This window comes from Mustelus asterias, chromosome 10 (assembly GCF_964213995.1).
Source record: "Mustelus asterias chromosome 10, sMusAst1.hap1.1, whole genome shotgun sequence".
NCBI classification, from domain to species: Eukaryota; Metazoa; Chordata; class Chondrichthyes; order Carcharhiniformes; family Triakidae; genus Mustelus; species Mustelus asterias.
Genome location: NC_135810.1, coordinates 124,358,603 through 124,378,570, shown reverse-complemented (window position 1 = coordinate 124,378,570; position 19,968 = coordinate 124,358,603). Strand labels below are relative to the sequence as shown.

Genomic DNA, 19,968 nt, shown 5'->3' with positions numbered 1-19,968 from the left:
CATGCTCTTGCTGACAACGGACATACAATGCATCGAGCTCATCAGGAAGGGGGTGCTTTGGTGCCAGCGATTCTACATGACTTCATCTTGTAGCCTGTTATGTCTTGCAGACCTTGCCATATTCAGTGGGAGTCCGTGTGGCTAGCCTGGGACTCTAGCTTGGTCTGGTGCTGTCTTCACATCTTTGATAGATCTCCGTAGATCATATTTGGATTTCTTGTATAGGTCAGGGCCACCTGACTTGAATGCCTCAGACCTGGACTTCAGCAAGCAGTGGATATCCCTGTTCATCCATGGTTTCCGGTTGTGAAACAAACAGATTTGCTTCTTTGGCACACAGTCTTCTGCACACTTACTAAGGAAGTCAGTACTTTTTTGTGTAGTTACAGTTGTAACGTAGGAAACATAGCAACCAATTTGCACATAATAAGCTCCTATGTATCTGTTTTGATGTTGATGGAGGGATAAATATTGGCCAGGACATTTATTGATCTTCTTTAAAAAATGACATGGATCTTTTGCATCCACTCTAGAAGGAGAAAAGTACAATGTTTCATGTGAAAAGTAGTGCTTCCTCAGTACTACACCAGCGTGTAAGCCTTGATATTTGTGCTCAAGTCCTGCAATGGGACCTGAACCTACGAACCTCAGACTCAGGAGTGAATACCAACTATTGAGAGAATGAACTATGATACACAATGAAATATTAGTACAGTAAACCAAAAGCTTAGTCAAAGAGGTAGATGTTAAGAAATGTTTTAAAGGAGAGCAAGAGAGAGTGAACGAGCATGATGACAAGCGAAAGAGAAAACGCTGGAAAATCTCAGCAGGTCTGGCAGCATCTGTAAGGAAAAAGAGCTGACGTTTCAAGTCCAGATGACTCTTTGTCAAATCTGCTTTGACAAGTCATTTGCTTTTATTTGAGCAAGATAACAAGACTAAGAGGGAGGGTTTTGTGAGGAAAGTCCAGTATCTGGGGCCCCGGCAGCTGAAGACATACCCACCAATTGTGGGGAATTAAAATCAAGGATGCTCAAGCGAGCAGAATAGGAAGAGTGCAGAGATCACAAGAAGGATGTCGAGCTGGAGAAGGTTACAGAGTTAGTGCAAAACTATGTAGGGATTTGAACACAAGAATAAAAACATTAAAAATTGAGATACTGCTGCACTGGGAGTCAGTGTAGATCAGCAAGCACAGGGGTGATGAGAAATGGGACTTGGTGTAAGTTAGGATCCTAACATCAGAGCTCAAGTTTACAGAAACTGAGAAAAACACCGGAATGGCATTCAGTTCAGGAAGACTTGTATGCAAAAAAAGAGTGATCCCAGATCAACTACCAAGACACACCAGTTCTAAAACCCATAAACTGATGAGCTTCTGTTCAGGTGGAGTCAAGGGTTTCCTATGTTCGTTATTTGCAATGAAGTTGAATCAAGAATTTAGTAAAATATGGAAAACAATTTTACGATAAGTATCTTAAATGAAGCATGAAACAGGCCTTCTCCAAAGCCATATTAACCACAAAAGGCCGCACACCCTCTCCCTGCCTCACACACGCACACCCTCTCTGCCTCACACACGCACACCCTCTCTGCCTCACACACGCACACCCTCTCTGCCTCACACACGCACACCCTCTCTGCCTCACACACGCACACCCTCTCTGCCTCACACACGCACACCCTCTCTGCCTCACACACGCACACCCTCTCTGCCTCACACACGCACACCCTCTCTGCCTCACACACGCACACCCTCTCTGCCTCACACACGCACACCCTCTCTGCCTCACACACGCACACCCTCTCTGCCTCACACACGCACACCCTCTCTGCCTCACACACGCACACCCTCTCTGCCTCACACACGCACACCCTCTCTGCCTCACACACGCACACCCTCTCTGCCTCACACACGCACACCCTCTCTGCCTCACACACGCACACCCTCTCTGCCTCACACACGCACACCCTCTCTGCCTCACACACGCACACCCTCTCTGCCTCACACACGCACACCCTCTCTGCCTCACACACGCACACCCTCTCTGCCTCACACACGCACACCCTCTCTGCCTCACACACGCACACCCTCTCTGCCTCACACACGCACACCCTCTCTGCCTCACACACGCACACCCTCTCTGCCTCACACACGCACACCCTCTCTGCCTCACACACGCACACCCTCTCTGCCTCACACACGCACACCCTCTCTGCCTCACACACGCACACCCTCTCTGCCTCACACACGCACACCCTCTCTGCCTCACACACGCACACCCTCTCTGCCTCACACACGCACACCCTCTCTGCCTCACACACGCACACCCTCTCTGCCTCACACACGCACACCCTCTCTGCCTCACACACGCACACCCTCTCTGCCTCACACACGCACACCCTCTCTGCCTCACACACGCACACCCTCTCTGCCTCACACACGCACACCCTCTCTGCCTCACACACGCACACCCTCTCTGCCTCACACACGCACACCCTCTCTGCCTCACACACGCACACCCTCTCTGCCTCACACACGCACACCCTCTCTGCCTCACACACGCACACCCTCTCTGCCTCACACACGCACACCCTCTCTGCCTCACACACGCACACCCTCTCTGCCTCACACACGCACACCCTCTCTGCCTCACACACGCACACCCTCTCTGCCTCACACACGCACACCCTCTCTGCCTCACACACGCACACCCTCTCTGCCTCACACACGCACACCCTCTCTGCCTCACACACGCACACCCTCTCTGCCTCACACACGCACACCCTCTCTGCCTCACACACGCACACCCTCTCTGCCTCACACACGCACACCCTCTCTGCCTCACACACGCACACCCTCTCTGCCTCACACACGCACACCCTCTCTGCCTCACACACGCACACCCTCTCTGCCTCACACACGCACACCCTCTCTGCCTCACACACGCACACCCTCTCTGCCTCACACACGCACACCCTCTCTGCCTCACACACGCACACCCTCTCTGCCTCACACACGCACACCCTCTCTGCCTCACACACGCACACCCTCTCTGCCTCACACACGCACACCCTCTCTGCCTCACACACGCACACCCTCTCTGCCTCACACACGCACACCCTCTCTGCCTCACACACGCACACCCTCTCTGCCTCACACACGCACACCCTCTCTGCCTCACACACGCACACCCTCTCTGCCTCACACACGCACACCCTCTCTGCCTCACACACGCACACCCTCTCTGCCTCACACACGCACACCCTCTCTGCCTCACACACGCACACCCTCTCTGCCTCACACACACACTCTCTCTGCCTCACACACACTCTCTCTCTGCCTCACACACACTCTCTCTCTGCCTCACACACACTCTCTCTGCCTCACACACACTCTCTCTGCCTCACACACACTCTCTCTGCCTCACACACACTCTCTCTGCCTCACACACACTCATGATCTATCCTGAGTTAGTTTGCACAAGCAGACCATTTTGATATGTCAATTAGTGCCAAGAAACAAAATTCTATTCCCACAGACAAACGTTAACATTACTTAAAAGCCACTAACTTGGTGGAAGCTGCCTGAAACTTGTTAGTGTTAAGTTTATTCATTCTTGTGGGACGTGGGCCTCGCTGGCTCGGCCAGCATTTATTGCTCATCTCTAGTTGCCCTTTACAATGTGGTGGTGAGCTGCCTTCTTGAACCACTGCTGTCCCTCAGGTGCAGGTCGACCCCACAGTGCTGTCAGGGAGGGAGTCCCAGGATTTTGACCCAGTGACAGTGAAGGAACGGCCAATATATTTCCAAGTCAGGATGATGAGTGACTTGGAGGTGAACCTCCAGGTGGTGGTGTTCCCAGGCATCTGCTACTCTGGTCCTTCTAAATAGTGGTGGTCATGGATTTGGAAGGTGCTGCCGAAGGAGCCTTGGTGAGTTCCTGCAGTGCGTCTTGTAGATGGTACACACGGCTGCCACTGCTCGTCGGTGGTGGAGGGATTGAATGTTTGTGGAAGGATAAGGCAGGCTGCTTGTCCTGAATGGTGTGGAGCTTCTTGAATGTTGTTGGAGCTGCACCCATCCAAGCAAGTGGAGAGTATTCCGTCACATTCCAGCAAGACAATGTCCATGATCAAGTATTGCAGACTGACACAAAGGTCCAGAACTACAGCGCAGGGGATCTACTGAAGTTTGGTGCAGTTACTGCCAAGGTTCAATGTGACTGGCCCTCCTACCCTTGCATACCAAGGAATTGCAACAATTCCCCAGAGTGTATGTATCAAAAAATGTTTAGATGCAAAGGTAAATGCAGGTGCATTATTTATCTTAAGTGGATTGAGGCACCCTAAAATGTCATGTACTATATTTAACCTAAATTAATGCGTTTAGCAGCACTATGTGAACAGCCACATCTAAATTGTACCGTAATGTACCTTTAGAGATTTTACGAATGAAGTTTTTTTTAGGGAAAGAGGTGAAATAATAGTTTCTGTTCCTTACAATTAACTATTCAGAGTCTCTTGCTGCATGATGTGCACATCAGTATGAGACAAGAACATAATCATGCACAACTATGACATCTCTTTTCCCCACCCGGTCAATTAGTCACACTCCCCTGCTCTTTCCTATATGGAATCACCAAAGCCAGTCAAGTATTCACAGCCTCACCTGAGTAGACTGTATGATTGTCAGGTCATTAATGCAGGAGAAACCTGCACCCATGGCAGAACGCAGCCCTGCGGTACCAAACTTCATTCTGCAGCACAGACGATCACGCAGTTCCTTCTTCTTCCCATCACTCAGCAACTTCTCAATCTCAGCTTTAGTCTTAGGATTCTGGGGACAAGAAAATATATTTTCAAATCAACTCATTGATATGTGCAAAATAGCAAAAAGGCCTGTTGGTGGTTTATCACTTGCCCAACAATAGTTAATAAACTAGTTTCTTTGCCTCATTACTGCAGTTACACGAGCGTACCCGATTATAGCTCACTAATAGTTCATGTGATAACGACAACGCATGTTAGATGATCTTTTTTTAAAATGGCTTAAATTGGTCAAAGTATCCCAGCATGCTTTGTTTAGCATCTTTGGCTCTCTGGCAAATGTAATTGCCAAAACATCTCTATTCATAGACAGTGATTGATAAAAACTCAGATCAAGAACAAGCTCATCCCGATAAGAGACGAGCTTATCGAAAAAAGTTGGGAGACTGGAAATACTGGAAGTAGAGTAAAAACATGGCCACAGCAAACATGCACTTAGATATTATGTTGTACGTTGGTATAATCTAAGGCGATACAACCCAAGATGATCAACTGAAAAGAATAGAACCAGTTTCCCAAACCGCACCTCCCCTAACCCTACATTGTCTTCTTTCCTTGCCCAAGAAAACAAAGAATTCTTTGAGGTGGTCAACTTCCACACAGGAAACCTAGAAAGCCAAAGGTAATCACGTCAGGCCTGGGACCCAGGGTATACCATTTGCATAATAGAAAATGCTGTAAAAACTCAGCAAGTCAAGCAGCATCTGTGAAAAGAGAAACTGAATCAATGCTTCAGGCTGATGATGGCTCATCATTAACCAGAAACATTAACTCTGTTTTTCTCTCCACAGATGCTGCCTGACCTCCTGAGTATTTCCAGCATTCTCTGTGATTATTTATTCTCCAACTCTCAACCTCCTTTGTGTCACTCCTCTTTGACCAAGCTTTTGGTCACCTGTCCAATTGTCTCTGTGGCTCAGTGTTACATTTTGTAATGATGGGAGAGTTTAAACTAGATAGGTTGAGGGGAGGGGATCAAAGCGACGTGACTGAGAGTGAGGAAGGTAGCTCGCAAACAGAGAAGGGTTATAGGCAGTGCAAGAGGGCAGGTGGACTGGGAACAGAGAAGGGGAGAGTCAGACCATAGGATTGAGAGGTGTCTACTCTAATGCCAGGAGTATAGTGAATAAACAACTAGCTAAAGGAGGAGAGGGCTTGGGAGATGTTAGTAGCACTTCAACAAACCGGGTCCAGATAAAGGCTGGCATAAAGACACTTTGCCTGAATGCACGAAGCATTCGAAACAAAGTAAATGAGTTGATGGCACAAATCCATACAAATGAATATAATCTAGTGTCCATCACAGAAACATGGTTGCAGGGTGACCGGGACTGGGAACTGAATATACAGGGTTATCAGGCATTTAGGAAGGATAGACAGGTAGAAAAAGGAGGTGGGGTAGCTTTGTTAATAAAGGATAATATCAGGACGGTAGTGAGAGACGACATAGGCTCTAAGGAGCAAAACGTGGAATCGTTGTGGGTGGAGATAAGGAATAGTAGGGGGAGAAAGACACTGGTAGGCGTGGTCTATAGGCCCCCAAATAATAACTTGGAGGTGGGGAGGGCTATAAACAAGCAAATAATGGATGCGTGCAAAAGTGGAACGGCAATAATCATGGGGGATTTTAACCTACATATTGATTGGTCGACTCAAATTGGACGTGGAGGGCTTGAGGAAGAGTTCTTGGAATGCTGTCGGGATTGTTTCATTGAACAGTATGTTACAGAACCTACGAGAGAGCGAGCTATCCTGGATCTGGTTCTGTGCAATGAGACAGGTAGGATTAAGGATCTTCTTGTGAAGGATCCTCTTGGGATGAGTGATCATAATATGGTGGAATTTCTGATACAGATGGAGGGTGAGAAAGTAGGGTCCCAAACCAGTGTCCTCTGCTTGAACAGAGGGGAGTACGATAGGATGAGGGTGGAATTGGCGCATGTAGACTGGGCGAGCAGACTGGTAGGTAGGACAGCTGAGGAACAGTGGAGGATTTTTAAGGAGATTTTTAAAAGTACTCAGCAAAAATATATTCCGGTGATAAAGAAGGACTGTAAAAAAAAGGATAACCGGACGTGGATAACGAAGGAAATAAAGGAGAGTATTAAAATAAAATCAGATGCGTACAGAGTGGCCAAAAATAGTGGAGAATTAGTGGATTGGGAAAGCTTTAAAGAAAAACAAAGAACGGCTAAGAAAGTGATTAAGAAAGGAAAGATAGATTATGAAACTAAACTAGCTCAAAATATAAAAAATGATAGTAAAAGTTTTTACAAGTATATAAAAAGGAATAGAGTGGCTAGAGTGAATGTTGGACCCTTGGAAGATGAGAGGGGGGATTTAATAGTGGAAAACGAGGAAATGGCTGAGACTTTAAATAAGTTCTTTGTGTCGGTCTTCACGGTGGAAGACACAAATAGTTTGCCGAATATTAGAGATCGAGAGTTGGTGGGAGGGGAGATCCTTAATACAATTACTGTTACTAAGGAGGTGGTGCTTGGTAGACTAATAGGACTGAAGGTAGACAAGTCCCCGGGCCCGGATGGAATGCATCCCAGGGTTGAAAGAAATGGCTGAGGTAATAGCAGATGCATTAGTAGTAATTTATCAAAATTCGCTGGACTCTGGGGTAGTGCCGGCTGACTGGAAAACAGCTACTGTTATGCCGCTGTTTAAAAAAGGAAGTAGACAAAAGGCGGGTAACTAGAGGCCGGTTAGCTTAACGTCCGTAGTTGGGAAGATGCTAGAGTCCATTATTAAAGAGGAAATAACAGAGCACCTAAATAAGAATGGTTCGATCAAGCAGACGCAGCATGGATTCATGAAGGGAAAGTCGTGTTTGACGAATCTACTGGACTTTTATGAAGATGTCACTAGTGCGGTTGACAGAGGGGAACCGGTGGATGTGGTGTTTTTAGATTTCCAGAAGGCGTTCGATAAGGTGCCTCACAAAAGGTTGCTGCAGAAGATTGGGGTACACGGAGTTAGGGGTAAGGTGTTGGCGTGGATTGGGGATAGGCTATCTAACAGGAAGCAGAGAGTTGGGATAAATGGGTGCTTTTCTGGTTGGCAGTTGGTGACCAGTGGCGTGCCGCAGGGATCGGTGCTGGGGCCTCAATTGTTTACCATTTACATAGATGATCAGGAGGAGGGGACTGAATCTAGGGTATTCAAGTTTGCTGATGACACGAAGGTGAGTGGGAAAGCGAATTGCGTGGAGGACGCGGAAAGTCTGCAGAGAGATTTGGACAGGCTGAGCGAGTGGGCGAGGATCTGGCAGATGGAATATAACGTTAGCAAATGTGAGGTTATCCACTTTGGAAGAAATAATAGTAAATTGGAATATTATTTAAATGGTGAAAAATTACATCGTACGACTGTGCAGAGGGACCTGGGGGTCCTTGTGCACGAATCGCAAAAACTCAGTCTGCAGGTGCAGCAGGTGATCAAGAAGGCGAATGGAATGTTGGCCTTTATCGCGAGGGGGATAGAATTTAAAAGCAGGGAGGTCTTGCTGCAACTGTACAAGGCACTGGTGAGGCCGCAACTGGAGTACTGTGTGCAGTTTTGGTCCCCTTATTTGCGAAAGGATATATTGGCCTTGGAGGGAGTGCAGAGAAGGTTCACCAGGTTGATACCGGAGATGAGGGGTGTAGCTTATGAGGAGAGATTAAACAGATTGGGTCTGTACTCGTTGGAGTTTAGAAGGATGAGGGGTGATCTTATAGAGACATATAAGATAATGAAGGGGCTGGATAGGGTAGAGGTGGAGAGATTCTTTCCACTTAGAAGGGAAACCAGAACTAGACGGCACAGCCTCAAAATAAGGGGGGGGGGGGCGGTTCAGAACAGAGTTGAGGGGGAACTTCTTCTCTCAGAGGGTAGTGAATCTCTGGAATTCTCTGCCCATTGAAGTGGTGGAGGCTTCCTTGTTGAATATGTTTAAATCACAGGTAGATAATTTTCTGATCGATAAGGGAATTAGGGGATATGGGGAGCAGGCGGGTAAGTGGAACTGATTCGCTTCAGATCAGCCATGATCTTGTTGAATGGCGGGACAGGCTCGAAGGGCCAGATGGCCTACTCCTGCTCCTATTTCTTATGTTCTTATGTTCTTATGTCTCAACAAGCCTGTGAAGCTCTGTGGGACTTTAACATGTTAAAGACACTTTTAAATACAAAGCAATGCTGGTTCCATGGGGAGGAGGTTCAGGGTTACTCAGCACTAAAATAACATTGACAGACTTTGCAAGAACAATACAGGACTTCTCAAGAATTCTTTTCAGCTATTTACTTCAAGAGATTCTGCAACATGCTGCCCATCAGATGTTCTGCGATGTTCCCCATTGTTGGGGCGAATGTTGGTGGCGTTGCAGAGTGAACAAAGAACAAAGAACAATACAGCACAGGAACAGGCCCTTCGGCCGTCCAAGCCCGCGCCGCTCCCTGGTCCAAACTAGACCATTCTTTTGTATCCCTCCATTCCCACTCCGTTCATGTGGCTATCTAGATAAGTCTTAAACATGCCCAGTCTGTCCGCCTCCACCACCTTGCCCGGCAGCGTATTCCAGGCCCCCACCACTCTCTGCGTAAAATACGTCCTTCTGATATCCATGTTATACCTCCCCCCCCCTCACCTTGAACCTATGACCCCTCGTGAACGTCACCACCGACCTGGGAAAAAGCTTCCCACCGTTCACCCTATCCATGCCTTTCATAATTTTATACACCTCTATTAGGTCACCCCTCATCCTCCGTCTTTCCAGTAAGAACAACACCAGTTTACCCAATCTCTCCTCATAACTAAGCCCTTCCATACCAGGCAACATCCTGGTAAACCTCCTCTGCACTCTCTCTAAAGCCTCCACGTCCTTCTGGTAGTGTGGCAACCAGAACTGGGCGCAGTATTCCAAATGCGGCCGAACCAATGTTCTATACAACTGCAACATCAGACCCCAACCTTTATGCTCTATGCCCCGTCCTATAAAGGCAAGCATGCCATATGCCTTATTCACTACCTTCTCCACCTGTGACGTCACCTTCAAGGATCTGTGGACTTGCACACCCAGGTCCCTCTGCGTATCTACACCTTTTATGGTTCTGCCATTTATCGTATAGCTTCCCCCTACATTAGTCTACTAAAATGCATCACTTCGCATTTATCTGGATTGAACTCCATCTGCCATTTCTTTGCCCAAATTTCTAGCCTATCTATATCCTTCTGTAGCCTCTGACAATGTTCCTCACTATCTGCAAGTCCAGCCATTTTCGTGTCATCTGCAAACTTACTGATCACCCCAGTTACACCTTCCAGATCGTTTATATAAATCACAAACAGCAGAGGTCCCAATACAGAGCCCTGCGGAACACCACTAGTCACAGGCATCCAGCCGGAAAAAGACCCTTCCACTACCACCCTCTGTCTTCTGTGACCAAGCCAGTTCTCCACCCATCTAGCCACCTCCCCCTTTATCCCATGAGATCCAACCTTTCGCACCAACCTACCATGAGGGACTTTGTCAAACGCTTTACTAAAATCCATATAGACGACATCCACGGCCCTTCCCTCATCAACCATTCTAGTCACTTCTTCAAAAAACTCCACCAGGTCAGTGAGGCATGACCTCCCTCTCACAAAACCATGCTGACTATCGTCAATGAGTTTATTCCTTTCTAAATGCACATACATCCTATCTCTAAGAATCCTCTCCAACAACTTCCCTACCACGGACGTCAAGCTCACCGGCCTATAATTTCCCGGGTTATCCTTCCTACCCTTCTTAAATAACGGGACCACATTAGCTATCCTCCAATCCTCTGGGACCTCACCTGTGTCCAGTGACGAGACAAAGATTTGCATCAGAGGCTCAGCGATTTCATCTCGTCTCCCTGAGCAGCCTTGGATAGATTCCATCAGGCCCTGGGGATTTGTCAGTCTTTATATTCCCTAAAAAACCTAACACTTCCTCCCTTGTAATGGAGATTTTCTCTAACGGGTCAACACGAGTGCTTAGAAATGACAGTTGCAATCTTTATATCCGACATATGCCTAAAGAGTTTCATAGAATCCCTCGAGTGCAGAAGGAGGCCATTCGGCTCATCGAATCTACACCGACAACAGTCCCACCCAAGCCCTATCCCCGTAACCCCACATATTTACCCTCTTAGTACCCCTGCATGGCCAATCAACCTAACCCGCACATCTTTGGACTGTGAGAGGAAACTGGAGCACCCGGAGGAAACCTATGCAGACACGGGGAGAATGTGCGAACTCCATACAGAGAGTGACCCAAGGCCGGAATTGAACCCAGGTCTCTGGTACCGTGAGGCAGCAATGCTAACCACTGTGCCACCGTGCAGCTCCGGTCTGTAACTTTTCCGGCTAACATGGCCTCACTGTATCCGAGCAGAGGCGAGTGGAGTAAAATCTCTGATAGTACAAGATAATGACATGAGCAAGGACTATGTTGGCAAATTCTTGTGTGGAGAGATAAGAAGAAAGAAGTCAGGATGTGATGGCTAGATGAGTGAATATGCTGCAAGGTCTCGTTGTTCAGGTTCGGTAATTTGCTAAGATATCAGAGGAATACGAAGTCAATTAACATGCAGCAGTTGGAAATAACATTGGTAAATTTCCGTGGAGCTGTATCCTAGCAAGAACAGGAGCACAGGAAACTACAGAGAAAATGGCATTGAATATCCTAGTAAGAAGTCTCACAACACCAGGTTAAAGTCCAACAGGATTATTTGGTAGCAAACACCATAAGCTTTCGGAGCGCTGCACCTTCGTCAGATGGAGTGGAAATGTGCTCTCAAACAGGGCACGGAGACACAAAATCAAGTTACAGAATACTGATTAGAATGCGAATCCCTACAGCCAGCCAGGTCTTAAAGATACAGACAATGTGGGTGGAGGGAGCATTAAGCACAGGTTAAAGAGATGTGTATTGTCTCCAGACAGGACAGCCTGCAAGTCCAGGAAGCAAGCTGTGGGGGTTACTGATAATGTGACATAAATCCAACATCCCGGTTTAGGCCGTCCTCATGTGTGCGGAACTTGGCTATCAGTTTCTGCTCAGCGACTCTGCGCTGTCGTGTGTCGTGAATGCCGTCAACTGCCAGTTTCCAGATGCAATTTTACAACTCATCCGCTTCATCCTGGACCACAATGTCTTCACCTTCAACAACCAGTTCTTCATCCAGACACACGGAACAGCCATGGGGACCAAATTCGCACCTCAATATGCCAACATCTTCATTGCACAGGTTCGAACAAGACTTCTTCACCGCACAGGACCTTCAACCAATGCTATACACTAGATACATCGATGATATTTTCTTCCTTTGGAGTCATGGTGAGCAATTACTGAAACAACTATATGATGACATCAACAAGTTCCATCCCACCATCAGACTCACCATGGACTACTCTCCGGAATCGGTTGCATTCTTGGACACACGCATCTCCATTAAGGACGGTCACCTCAGCACCTCACTGTACCGCAAGCCCACGGATAACCTCACGTTAAAGAAGCCATCCCCTACGGACAAGCCATCCGAATACACAGGATCTGCTCGGATGAGGAGCATCGCAACAGACACCTCCAGATGCTGAAAGATGCCCTCATAAGAACAGGATATGGCGCTCGACTCATCGATCAACAGTTCCGACGCGCCACAGCGAAAAACCGCACCGACCTCCTCAGAAGACAAACACGGGACACGGTGGACAGAGTACCCTTCGTCATCCAGTACTTCCCCGGAGCGGAGAAGCTACGGTATCTCCTCCGGAGCCTTCAACATGTCATTGATGAAGACGAACACCTCGCCAAGGCCATCCCCACACCCCCACTTCTTGCCTTCAAACAACCGCGCAACCTCAAACAGACCATTGTCCGCAGCAAACTACCCAGCCTTCAGGAGAACAGTGACCACGACACCACACAACCCTGCCACAGCAACCTCTGCAAGATGTGCCGGATCATCGACACGGATGCCATCATCTCACGTGAGAACACCATCTACCAGGTACACGGTACCTACTCTTGCAACTCGGCCAACGTTGTCTACCTGATACGCTGCAGGAAAGAATGTCCCAAGGCATGGTACATTGGGGAAACCATGCAGACGCTACGACAACGGATGAATGAACACCGCTCGACAATCACCAGGCAAGACTGTTCTCTTCCTGTGGGGGAGCATTTCAGCAGTCACGGGCATTCAGCCTCGGATCTTCAGGTAAGCGTTCTCCAAGGCGGCCTTCACGACACACGACAGCACAGAGTCGCTGAGCAGAAACTGATAGCCAAGTTCCGCACACATGAGGACGGCCTAAACCGGGATTTGTGTCACATTATCAGTAACCCCCACAGCTTGCCTCCTGGACTTGCAGACTGTCCTGTCTGAAGACAATACACATCTCTTTAACCTGTGCTTAATGCTCCCTCCACCCACATTGTCTGTATCTTTAAGACCTGGCTGTTTGTAGGGATTCGCATTCTAATCAGTATTCTGTAACTTGATTTTGTGTCTCTGTGCACTGTTTGAGAGCACATTTCCACTCCATCTGACGAAGGAGCAGCGCTCCGAAAGCTTATAGTGTTTGTTACCAAATAAACCTGTTGGACTTTAACCTGGTGTTGTGAGACTTCTTACTGTGTTCACCCCAGTCCAACGCCGGCATCTCCACATCATTGAATATCCTGCCAGCTATTTACTGTATCAGATCAACAGAAGACTGAGCTTGTTCTGCATTTTCAGGCAACAAATGATCTGTCTTTTAAAAGACACACACATTATATCATGCACAAGTTTACGAGCGACACAGCATTTCTGTTTGCTGTAGAAATTTTTTTTAAATGAACAGGAAAATATGTTAAATTGGCATGTATAATTGATAAGGAATAATTAATTATCTTTAAAGAAAGTATGAGCAAATGCATAATGCAACATCATCCACATAATAGAAATAATTGTTCTGTGTTGCAGAAGTGAATGTTTTCAAGGTAATTCTAAAGGTAATCCTTCTTTCTGCTAAGTATCCAGCAGAACTTTATGGTAGGTAAGCAGGACTGAATAGATGCCATCTGTGCTATCACTAATTTCTCTTGCAAGGTTTGAAGGAATTTCACCATCACGTTCGTACTGTACAATTGCACATATTATCTGAATGAATTCAAGGCACTAATCCAACTTGTTAATTCTCTGATGTGCAAATCACATGAAGACAAACTGTTTTCTCTCCAATCACTGAATCCTGAAAAGAACAGCATGTCCCAGTTTTGATACCTGATTTAATTAGCTTCTCAAAAATGATCACGGAGTAGATTCAACTGCCCTAAGTACCAGGGGAAGAGGAAAGATATAACCAGTTGTGCCAGGCGATGGTGAGATTCTGGCCCATCAAGCTGCCGGCCAAACATCACTGTCTGGGACATTGCACCGCAGAAGTGGAGAATGACTTGAACCAGGATAAGTAACTATCTTCACAGCAGGAGAGAGAAAAAAAAATGACTGATATTTTTCCCCCCTATCTACAAAGATACACTAGCATACAGATTACTTTACTGAATTCATAGTCCAGGAGGCTTGGTCGAATGATCTGGAATCATGAGGCTAAACCCCACCACAACAACTGAAGTACTGAAGACTTGAGCTACAGAATTAGCCATGCCCCTAACCGAGCTGTCAGAGTTAAGCTGTGCTGCAACAAAGGAGAAAATTGTCCAGCTATGTTGTGTCCAAAAACAAGCAAAGCATATCCAATTTGGCCAATCTACTCTCAACTATTAGTGACTGCAATAGAATGTATTGATTTGATTTATTATAGTCACATGTATTAACATAATGAAAAGTATTGCTTCTTGCACGACAAAACATACCGTACAGAGAGAAGGACACTAGAGAGTGCAGAATGTAGTGTTAGTCATAGCTAGGGTGTGGAGAAAGATCAACTTAATGCAAGGTAAGTCCATTCAAAGGTCTGACAGCAGCAGGGAAGAAGCTGTTCTTGAGTCGGTTAGTACGTGACCTCAGACTTTTGTCGACAGTGATAGCAAGCGGCACTTATTTACCAATAACCTGCTCACTGAAATTCAGTTTGGATTCTGCCAGAACCACTTGGTTCCAGATCTAATTGCAGCCTTGCAAACATCTGAATTCTAGAGGGAGTGACTGATCTTGATGTCAAGGCAGCATTTGACCAAGCGTGGCATTGTGCAGCAATAGCAAAATTGAAATCAATGGGATTCAAGGGAGGGCAATGCACTATCTTCAGCTGCTTCATCAACACAAGGGATGTTCACTGATGATTGCAGTTTCAGTTCCATTTGCAGTCCTCAGATAATGAAGCGTGCAGCATGACCTGGACAATATTCAGGCTTGGGTTGATAAGTTGTAAATAACATTCAGGTCACAAAAGTGCCAATAAATTACCATCTTTAGAAAGAGAAAACATTCTTGACATTCAAAGAACAAAGAACAAAGAAAATTACAGCACAGGAACAGGCCCCTCGGCCCTCCAAGCCTGCACCGACCATGCTGCCTGACTTAACTAAAAACCCCTACGCTTCCGACCATATCCCTCTATTCCCATCTCATTCATGTACTTGTCAAGACGCCCCTTAAATGTCACTACCGTATCCGCTTCCACTACCTCCCCCGGCAACGAGTTCCAGGCACCCACCACTCTCTGTGTAAAAAATCCGTCTCGTACATCTCTTTTAAAACTTGCCCCTCGCACCTTAAACCTATGCCCCCTAGTAATTGACTTTTCCACCCTGGGAAAAAGCTTCTGACTATCCACTCTGTCTATGCCCCTCAATCTTGTCGACTTCTATCAGGTCTCCCCTCAACCTCCGTCGCTCCAGCGAGGACAAACCAAGTTTCTCCAACCTCTCCTCATAGCTAATGCCCTCCATACCAGGCAACATCCTGGTAAATCTTTTCTGTACCCTCTCCAAAGCCTCCATGCCCTTCTGGTAGTGTGGCGACCAGAATTGAACACTATATTCCAAGTGCGGCCTCACTAAGGTTCTATAAAACATCAACATGACTTGCCAATTTTTAAACTCAATGCCCCGGCCAATGAAGGCAAGCGTGCCGTATGCCTTCTTGACTACCTTCTCCACCTGCATTGCCACTTTCAGTGACCTGTGTACCTGTACACCCAGATCCCTTTGCCTATCAATACTCCTAAGGGTTCTGCCATTTACTGTATATTTTCTATCTGTATTAGACCTTCCAAAATGCATTACCTCACATTTGTCCGGATTAAGCTCCATCTGCCATCTCTCCGCCCAAGTCTCCAACTGTATCCTCTGATGGTCCTCATCACTATCCACAAATCCACCAGCCTTTGTGTCGTCCGCAAACTTACTAGTCAATCCAGTTACATTTTCCTCCAAATCATTTATATATATTACAAACAGCAAAGGTCCTAGCACTGATCCCTGAGTAACACCACTTGTCACAGCCCTCCATTCAGAAACGCACCCTTCCACTTCTACCTCTGTCTTCTTTGACTGATGTGGAGATGCCGGCGTTGGACTGGGGTAAGCACAGTAAGAAGTCTCACAACACCAGGTTAAAGTCCAACAGGTTTATTTGGTAGCAAATACCATAAGCTTTCGGAGCACTGCTCCTTCGTCAGATGGAGTGGATATCTGCTCTCAAACAGTGCACAGACACAGAAATCAAGTTACAGAATACTAATTAGAATGTGAATCTCTACAGCCAGCCAGGTCTTAAAGGTACAGACAATGTGGGTGGAGGGAATGTGGGTGGAGGGTGGGTGGAGGGAATGCTCCCTCCACCCACATTGTCTGTACCTTTAAGACCTGGCTGGCTGTAGAGATTCGCATTCTAATTAGTATCCTGTAACTTGATTTCTGTGTCTGTGCACTGTTTGAGAGCAGATATCCACTCCATCTGACGAAGGAGCAGTGCTCCAAAAGCTTATGGTATGTGCTACCAAACAAACCTGTTGGACTTTAACCTGGTGTTGTGAGACTTCTTACTGTTCTTTGACTGAGCCAGTTTTGTATCCACCTTGCCAGCTCACCTCTGATCCCATGCGACTTCACCTTCTGCACCAGTCTGCCATTAGGGACCTTGTCAAAGGCCTTACTGAAGTCCATGTAGACAACATCCACTGCCCTACCCTCATCAATCATCTTCATCACTTCCTCGAAAAACTTGATCAAGTTCGTGAGACACGACCTCCCCTTCACAAAACCATGTGGCCTCTCACTAATACGTCCACTTATTTCCAAGTGGGAATAAATCCTGTCTCGAAGAATCCTCTCCAATAATTTCCCTACCACTGATGCAAGGCTCACTGGCCTGTAATTACCTGGATTATTCTTGCTACCCTTCTTAAACAAAGGAACAACATTAACTATTCTCCAATCCTCTGGGACCTCCCCTGTAGCCAGTGAGGATACAAAGATTTCTCTCAAGGCCCCAGCAATTTCCTCTCTTGCCTCTCAGTATTCTGGGGTATATCTCATCAGGCCCTGGAGACTTGTCTACCTGGATGTTTCTCAAGAACCCCAATACCTCCTTTTTGATCTCAACATGACTCAAACTATCTACACATCCTTTCCCAGACTCATCATCCACCAAGTCCTTCTCTTTGGTGAATACTGACGCAAAGTACTCATTTCATACCTCGCCCATTTTCTCTGGCTCCATACATAGATTTCCTCCCTTGTCCTTGAGTGGGCCAACCCTCTCCCTGGCTACCCTCTTGCTCTTTATATATGTGTAAAAAGCCTTGGGATTTTCCTTAATCCTGCTGGCCAATGCTTTTTCATGACCCCTTTTAGGTCTTCTTACTCCTTGCTTAAGTTTCTTTCTACTTTCCTTGTATTCCACACTTGCTTCATGTGTTCCCAGCCTCCTAGCTTTGACAAATGCTTCCTTTTTCTCTTTGACTAGGGAATGGAATTATCATAATCAAAACCCACTTCAACATCCAGGGAATCACTATTGACCAAAAACTTATACAAAGCGGTGGCACAGTGGTTAGTAGTACTGCCTCACAATGCCAGGGACCAAGGTTTGATTCCAGCCTCGGGTGACTGTGCGTGCATTTCCTCCGGGTGCTCTGGTTTCCTCCCACAGTCCAAAGATGTGCAGGTTAGGTGGATTGACCATGCTAAATTGCCCCTTGGTGTCCCAATATGTTTAGGCTAGATAGGTTAGCCATGGTGAATGTGCGGGATTACAGCGATAGAGCCTGGGTAAGACACTCCATCAGAGTCAGTGCAGACTTGATGGGCTGAATGGTCTCCTTCTGTACTGGAGGGATTCTACGAACATTATGGATACAAAAGCAGCTCAAATCTGGCAATTCTGCAGCAAATGATTCATCTCCTGACTTCCAAAATACCTTTCAGCCATCTACAAACGCACATGTCAGGAGTGTGACACAATACTCACCACTTACCTGGATATAGAAACAGAAACTAGAAGCAGGAGGATGCCATTCGGCCCTTTGAGCCTACTCCACCCTTCATTTTGATCATGGCTGATCATCAGATTCAATATCCTGATCCCACCTTCCTCCCATATCCCTTTAGCCCCTAGAGCTATATCTAATTTCTTCTTGAAATCAGACAATGTTTTGGCCTCAACTACTTTCTGTGATAGTGAATTCCACACATTCACCACCCTCTGGGTGAAGAAATTTCTCATCATCTCAGTTCTAAAAGGTTTACCCCTTATCTTAAACTATGACCCCTAGTTCTGGATATATGCTACTCTAACAACACACAGGAAAAAGCAATCTGCTTGACTGGCACCCCATCTACCACCTTAAATATTCACTCCCTTTATCACCAGTTCACTGTGACCGCAATGTGCACAAGATGCAATGCAATAACTCGCCACGGCCTCTTTAACAGCACCTTCCAAACCCATGACCTCTATCACTAGAGAGATGAAGGATTCAAAAGGGGAGTCAATAGCATGGTGGAATTACCACTGGACTAGCATTCTAGAGATCCAGGTAATGGCCTGGATACCCGGATTCGAATCCCACCACGGCAGATGGTGAAATTTGAATTCAATAAAAATCTGGAATTAAAAAATCTAATGTTGGCTGTTGCAAAAAAACCCCATCTGGTTCACTAATTTCCTTTAGGGAAGGAAATCTGCCATCCTGTCTGGCATACATGTGACTCAAATGGAGGGCAGTTAGGGATGGGCAATAAATGCTGGTCCAGCCAGTGACAGCCATATCTCATAAAAATGAATTTAAAAAACACCTCTTGTGGGCTCCCTTACAAGTCACACACCATCATTGACTTGGTATTCCTTCATTGAGTTAAATTCTGAACTATCAACCTCGGTGTGAATTCCGACGCTACTCAGGTGACAGCAGTTCAGGAAGATAGTTCACTGCACTTCAAGTTAGCAATAAAAATTGGCCTTGCCAGTGATTCCACATCCCATAAACAAATAAAAGATATTTACTGAAAATTGCTAAATTACACTTCAAATGCCCATCTCATCCCCAACCTCAGACATTTGATTCAAAGATCTTTGTCTTGTCAATTGTTGGCAGTGCAGCTCAAGTCATTGCTATTCATTCAAAGTTTGGCTGGTCATTACAGGTCCCATAATAATTAAGCTCTAATTGCCTGTCAGAACATTTAAGTATTTACACACAAACATAGCTCCACATTCTAGTTTTAACAAGCATGCCTTGAAAGGAACCACAGAACTCTTTTTAAAATCAGTACATTAAAAAGCAATTTATGTGACAACGTCCTTGAACCAAAAGGTTATAAATGGGTGATGGCTCCTAGCCAATGTACAGTGTCTGAAAAGGCAATGATCTTGGAAAGTAAACATTGTTTTGCAAAGCCAAAGACTCAGCTGCAGCACAAAGATTCTTGTTACTGAAGTCCAAGATGAGCTCTTACGCTGTTGAACTTATCACAACCAAAGTCTAATGCGGTGATGAAAATTTACATCAAAACATCTTTAGCAGGACAGGAAAAAAATCAAACCCCAGTCAGTGCCTTATTAGAAATATGATAAAATCCTTTACAGATCTGCTTTTATTTTGAGGGTTCACTGCTTTCCCCTCCCCTTCTCCCACCACTTACATACACTCCACCCCAATTTGAT

The 19,968-nt window shown here is 46.3% G+C and overlaps 2 protein-coding genes across 3 annotated transcripts in view; one reads left to right on the top strand and one right to left on the bottom strand.

Moving 5' to 3' along the window:
- Positions 1-19,968, top strand: part of LOC144499965 (interleukin-1 receptor type 2-like) — a 1,647,203-nt gene that overhangs the window by 1,347,541 nt on the left and 279,694 nt on the right. The window lies entirely within an intron of this gene.
- pgm2l1 (phosphoglucomutase 2-like 1) overlaps positions 1-19,968 on the bottom strand; it is a 76,605-nt gene that overhangs the window by 51,215 nt on the left and 5,422 nt on the right. For both annotated transcript variants that reach the window (XM_078222624.1, XM_078222623.1), the window contains exon 2: positions 4,673-4,840. In XM_078222624.1, the coding sequence (XP_078078750.1) occupies positions 4,673-4,840 (168 nt within the window). The remainder of the gene's footprint in view (positions 1-4,672; positions 4,841-19,968) is intronic.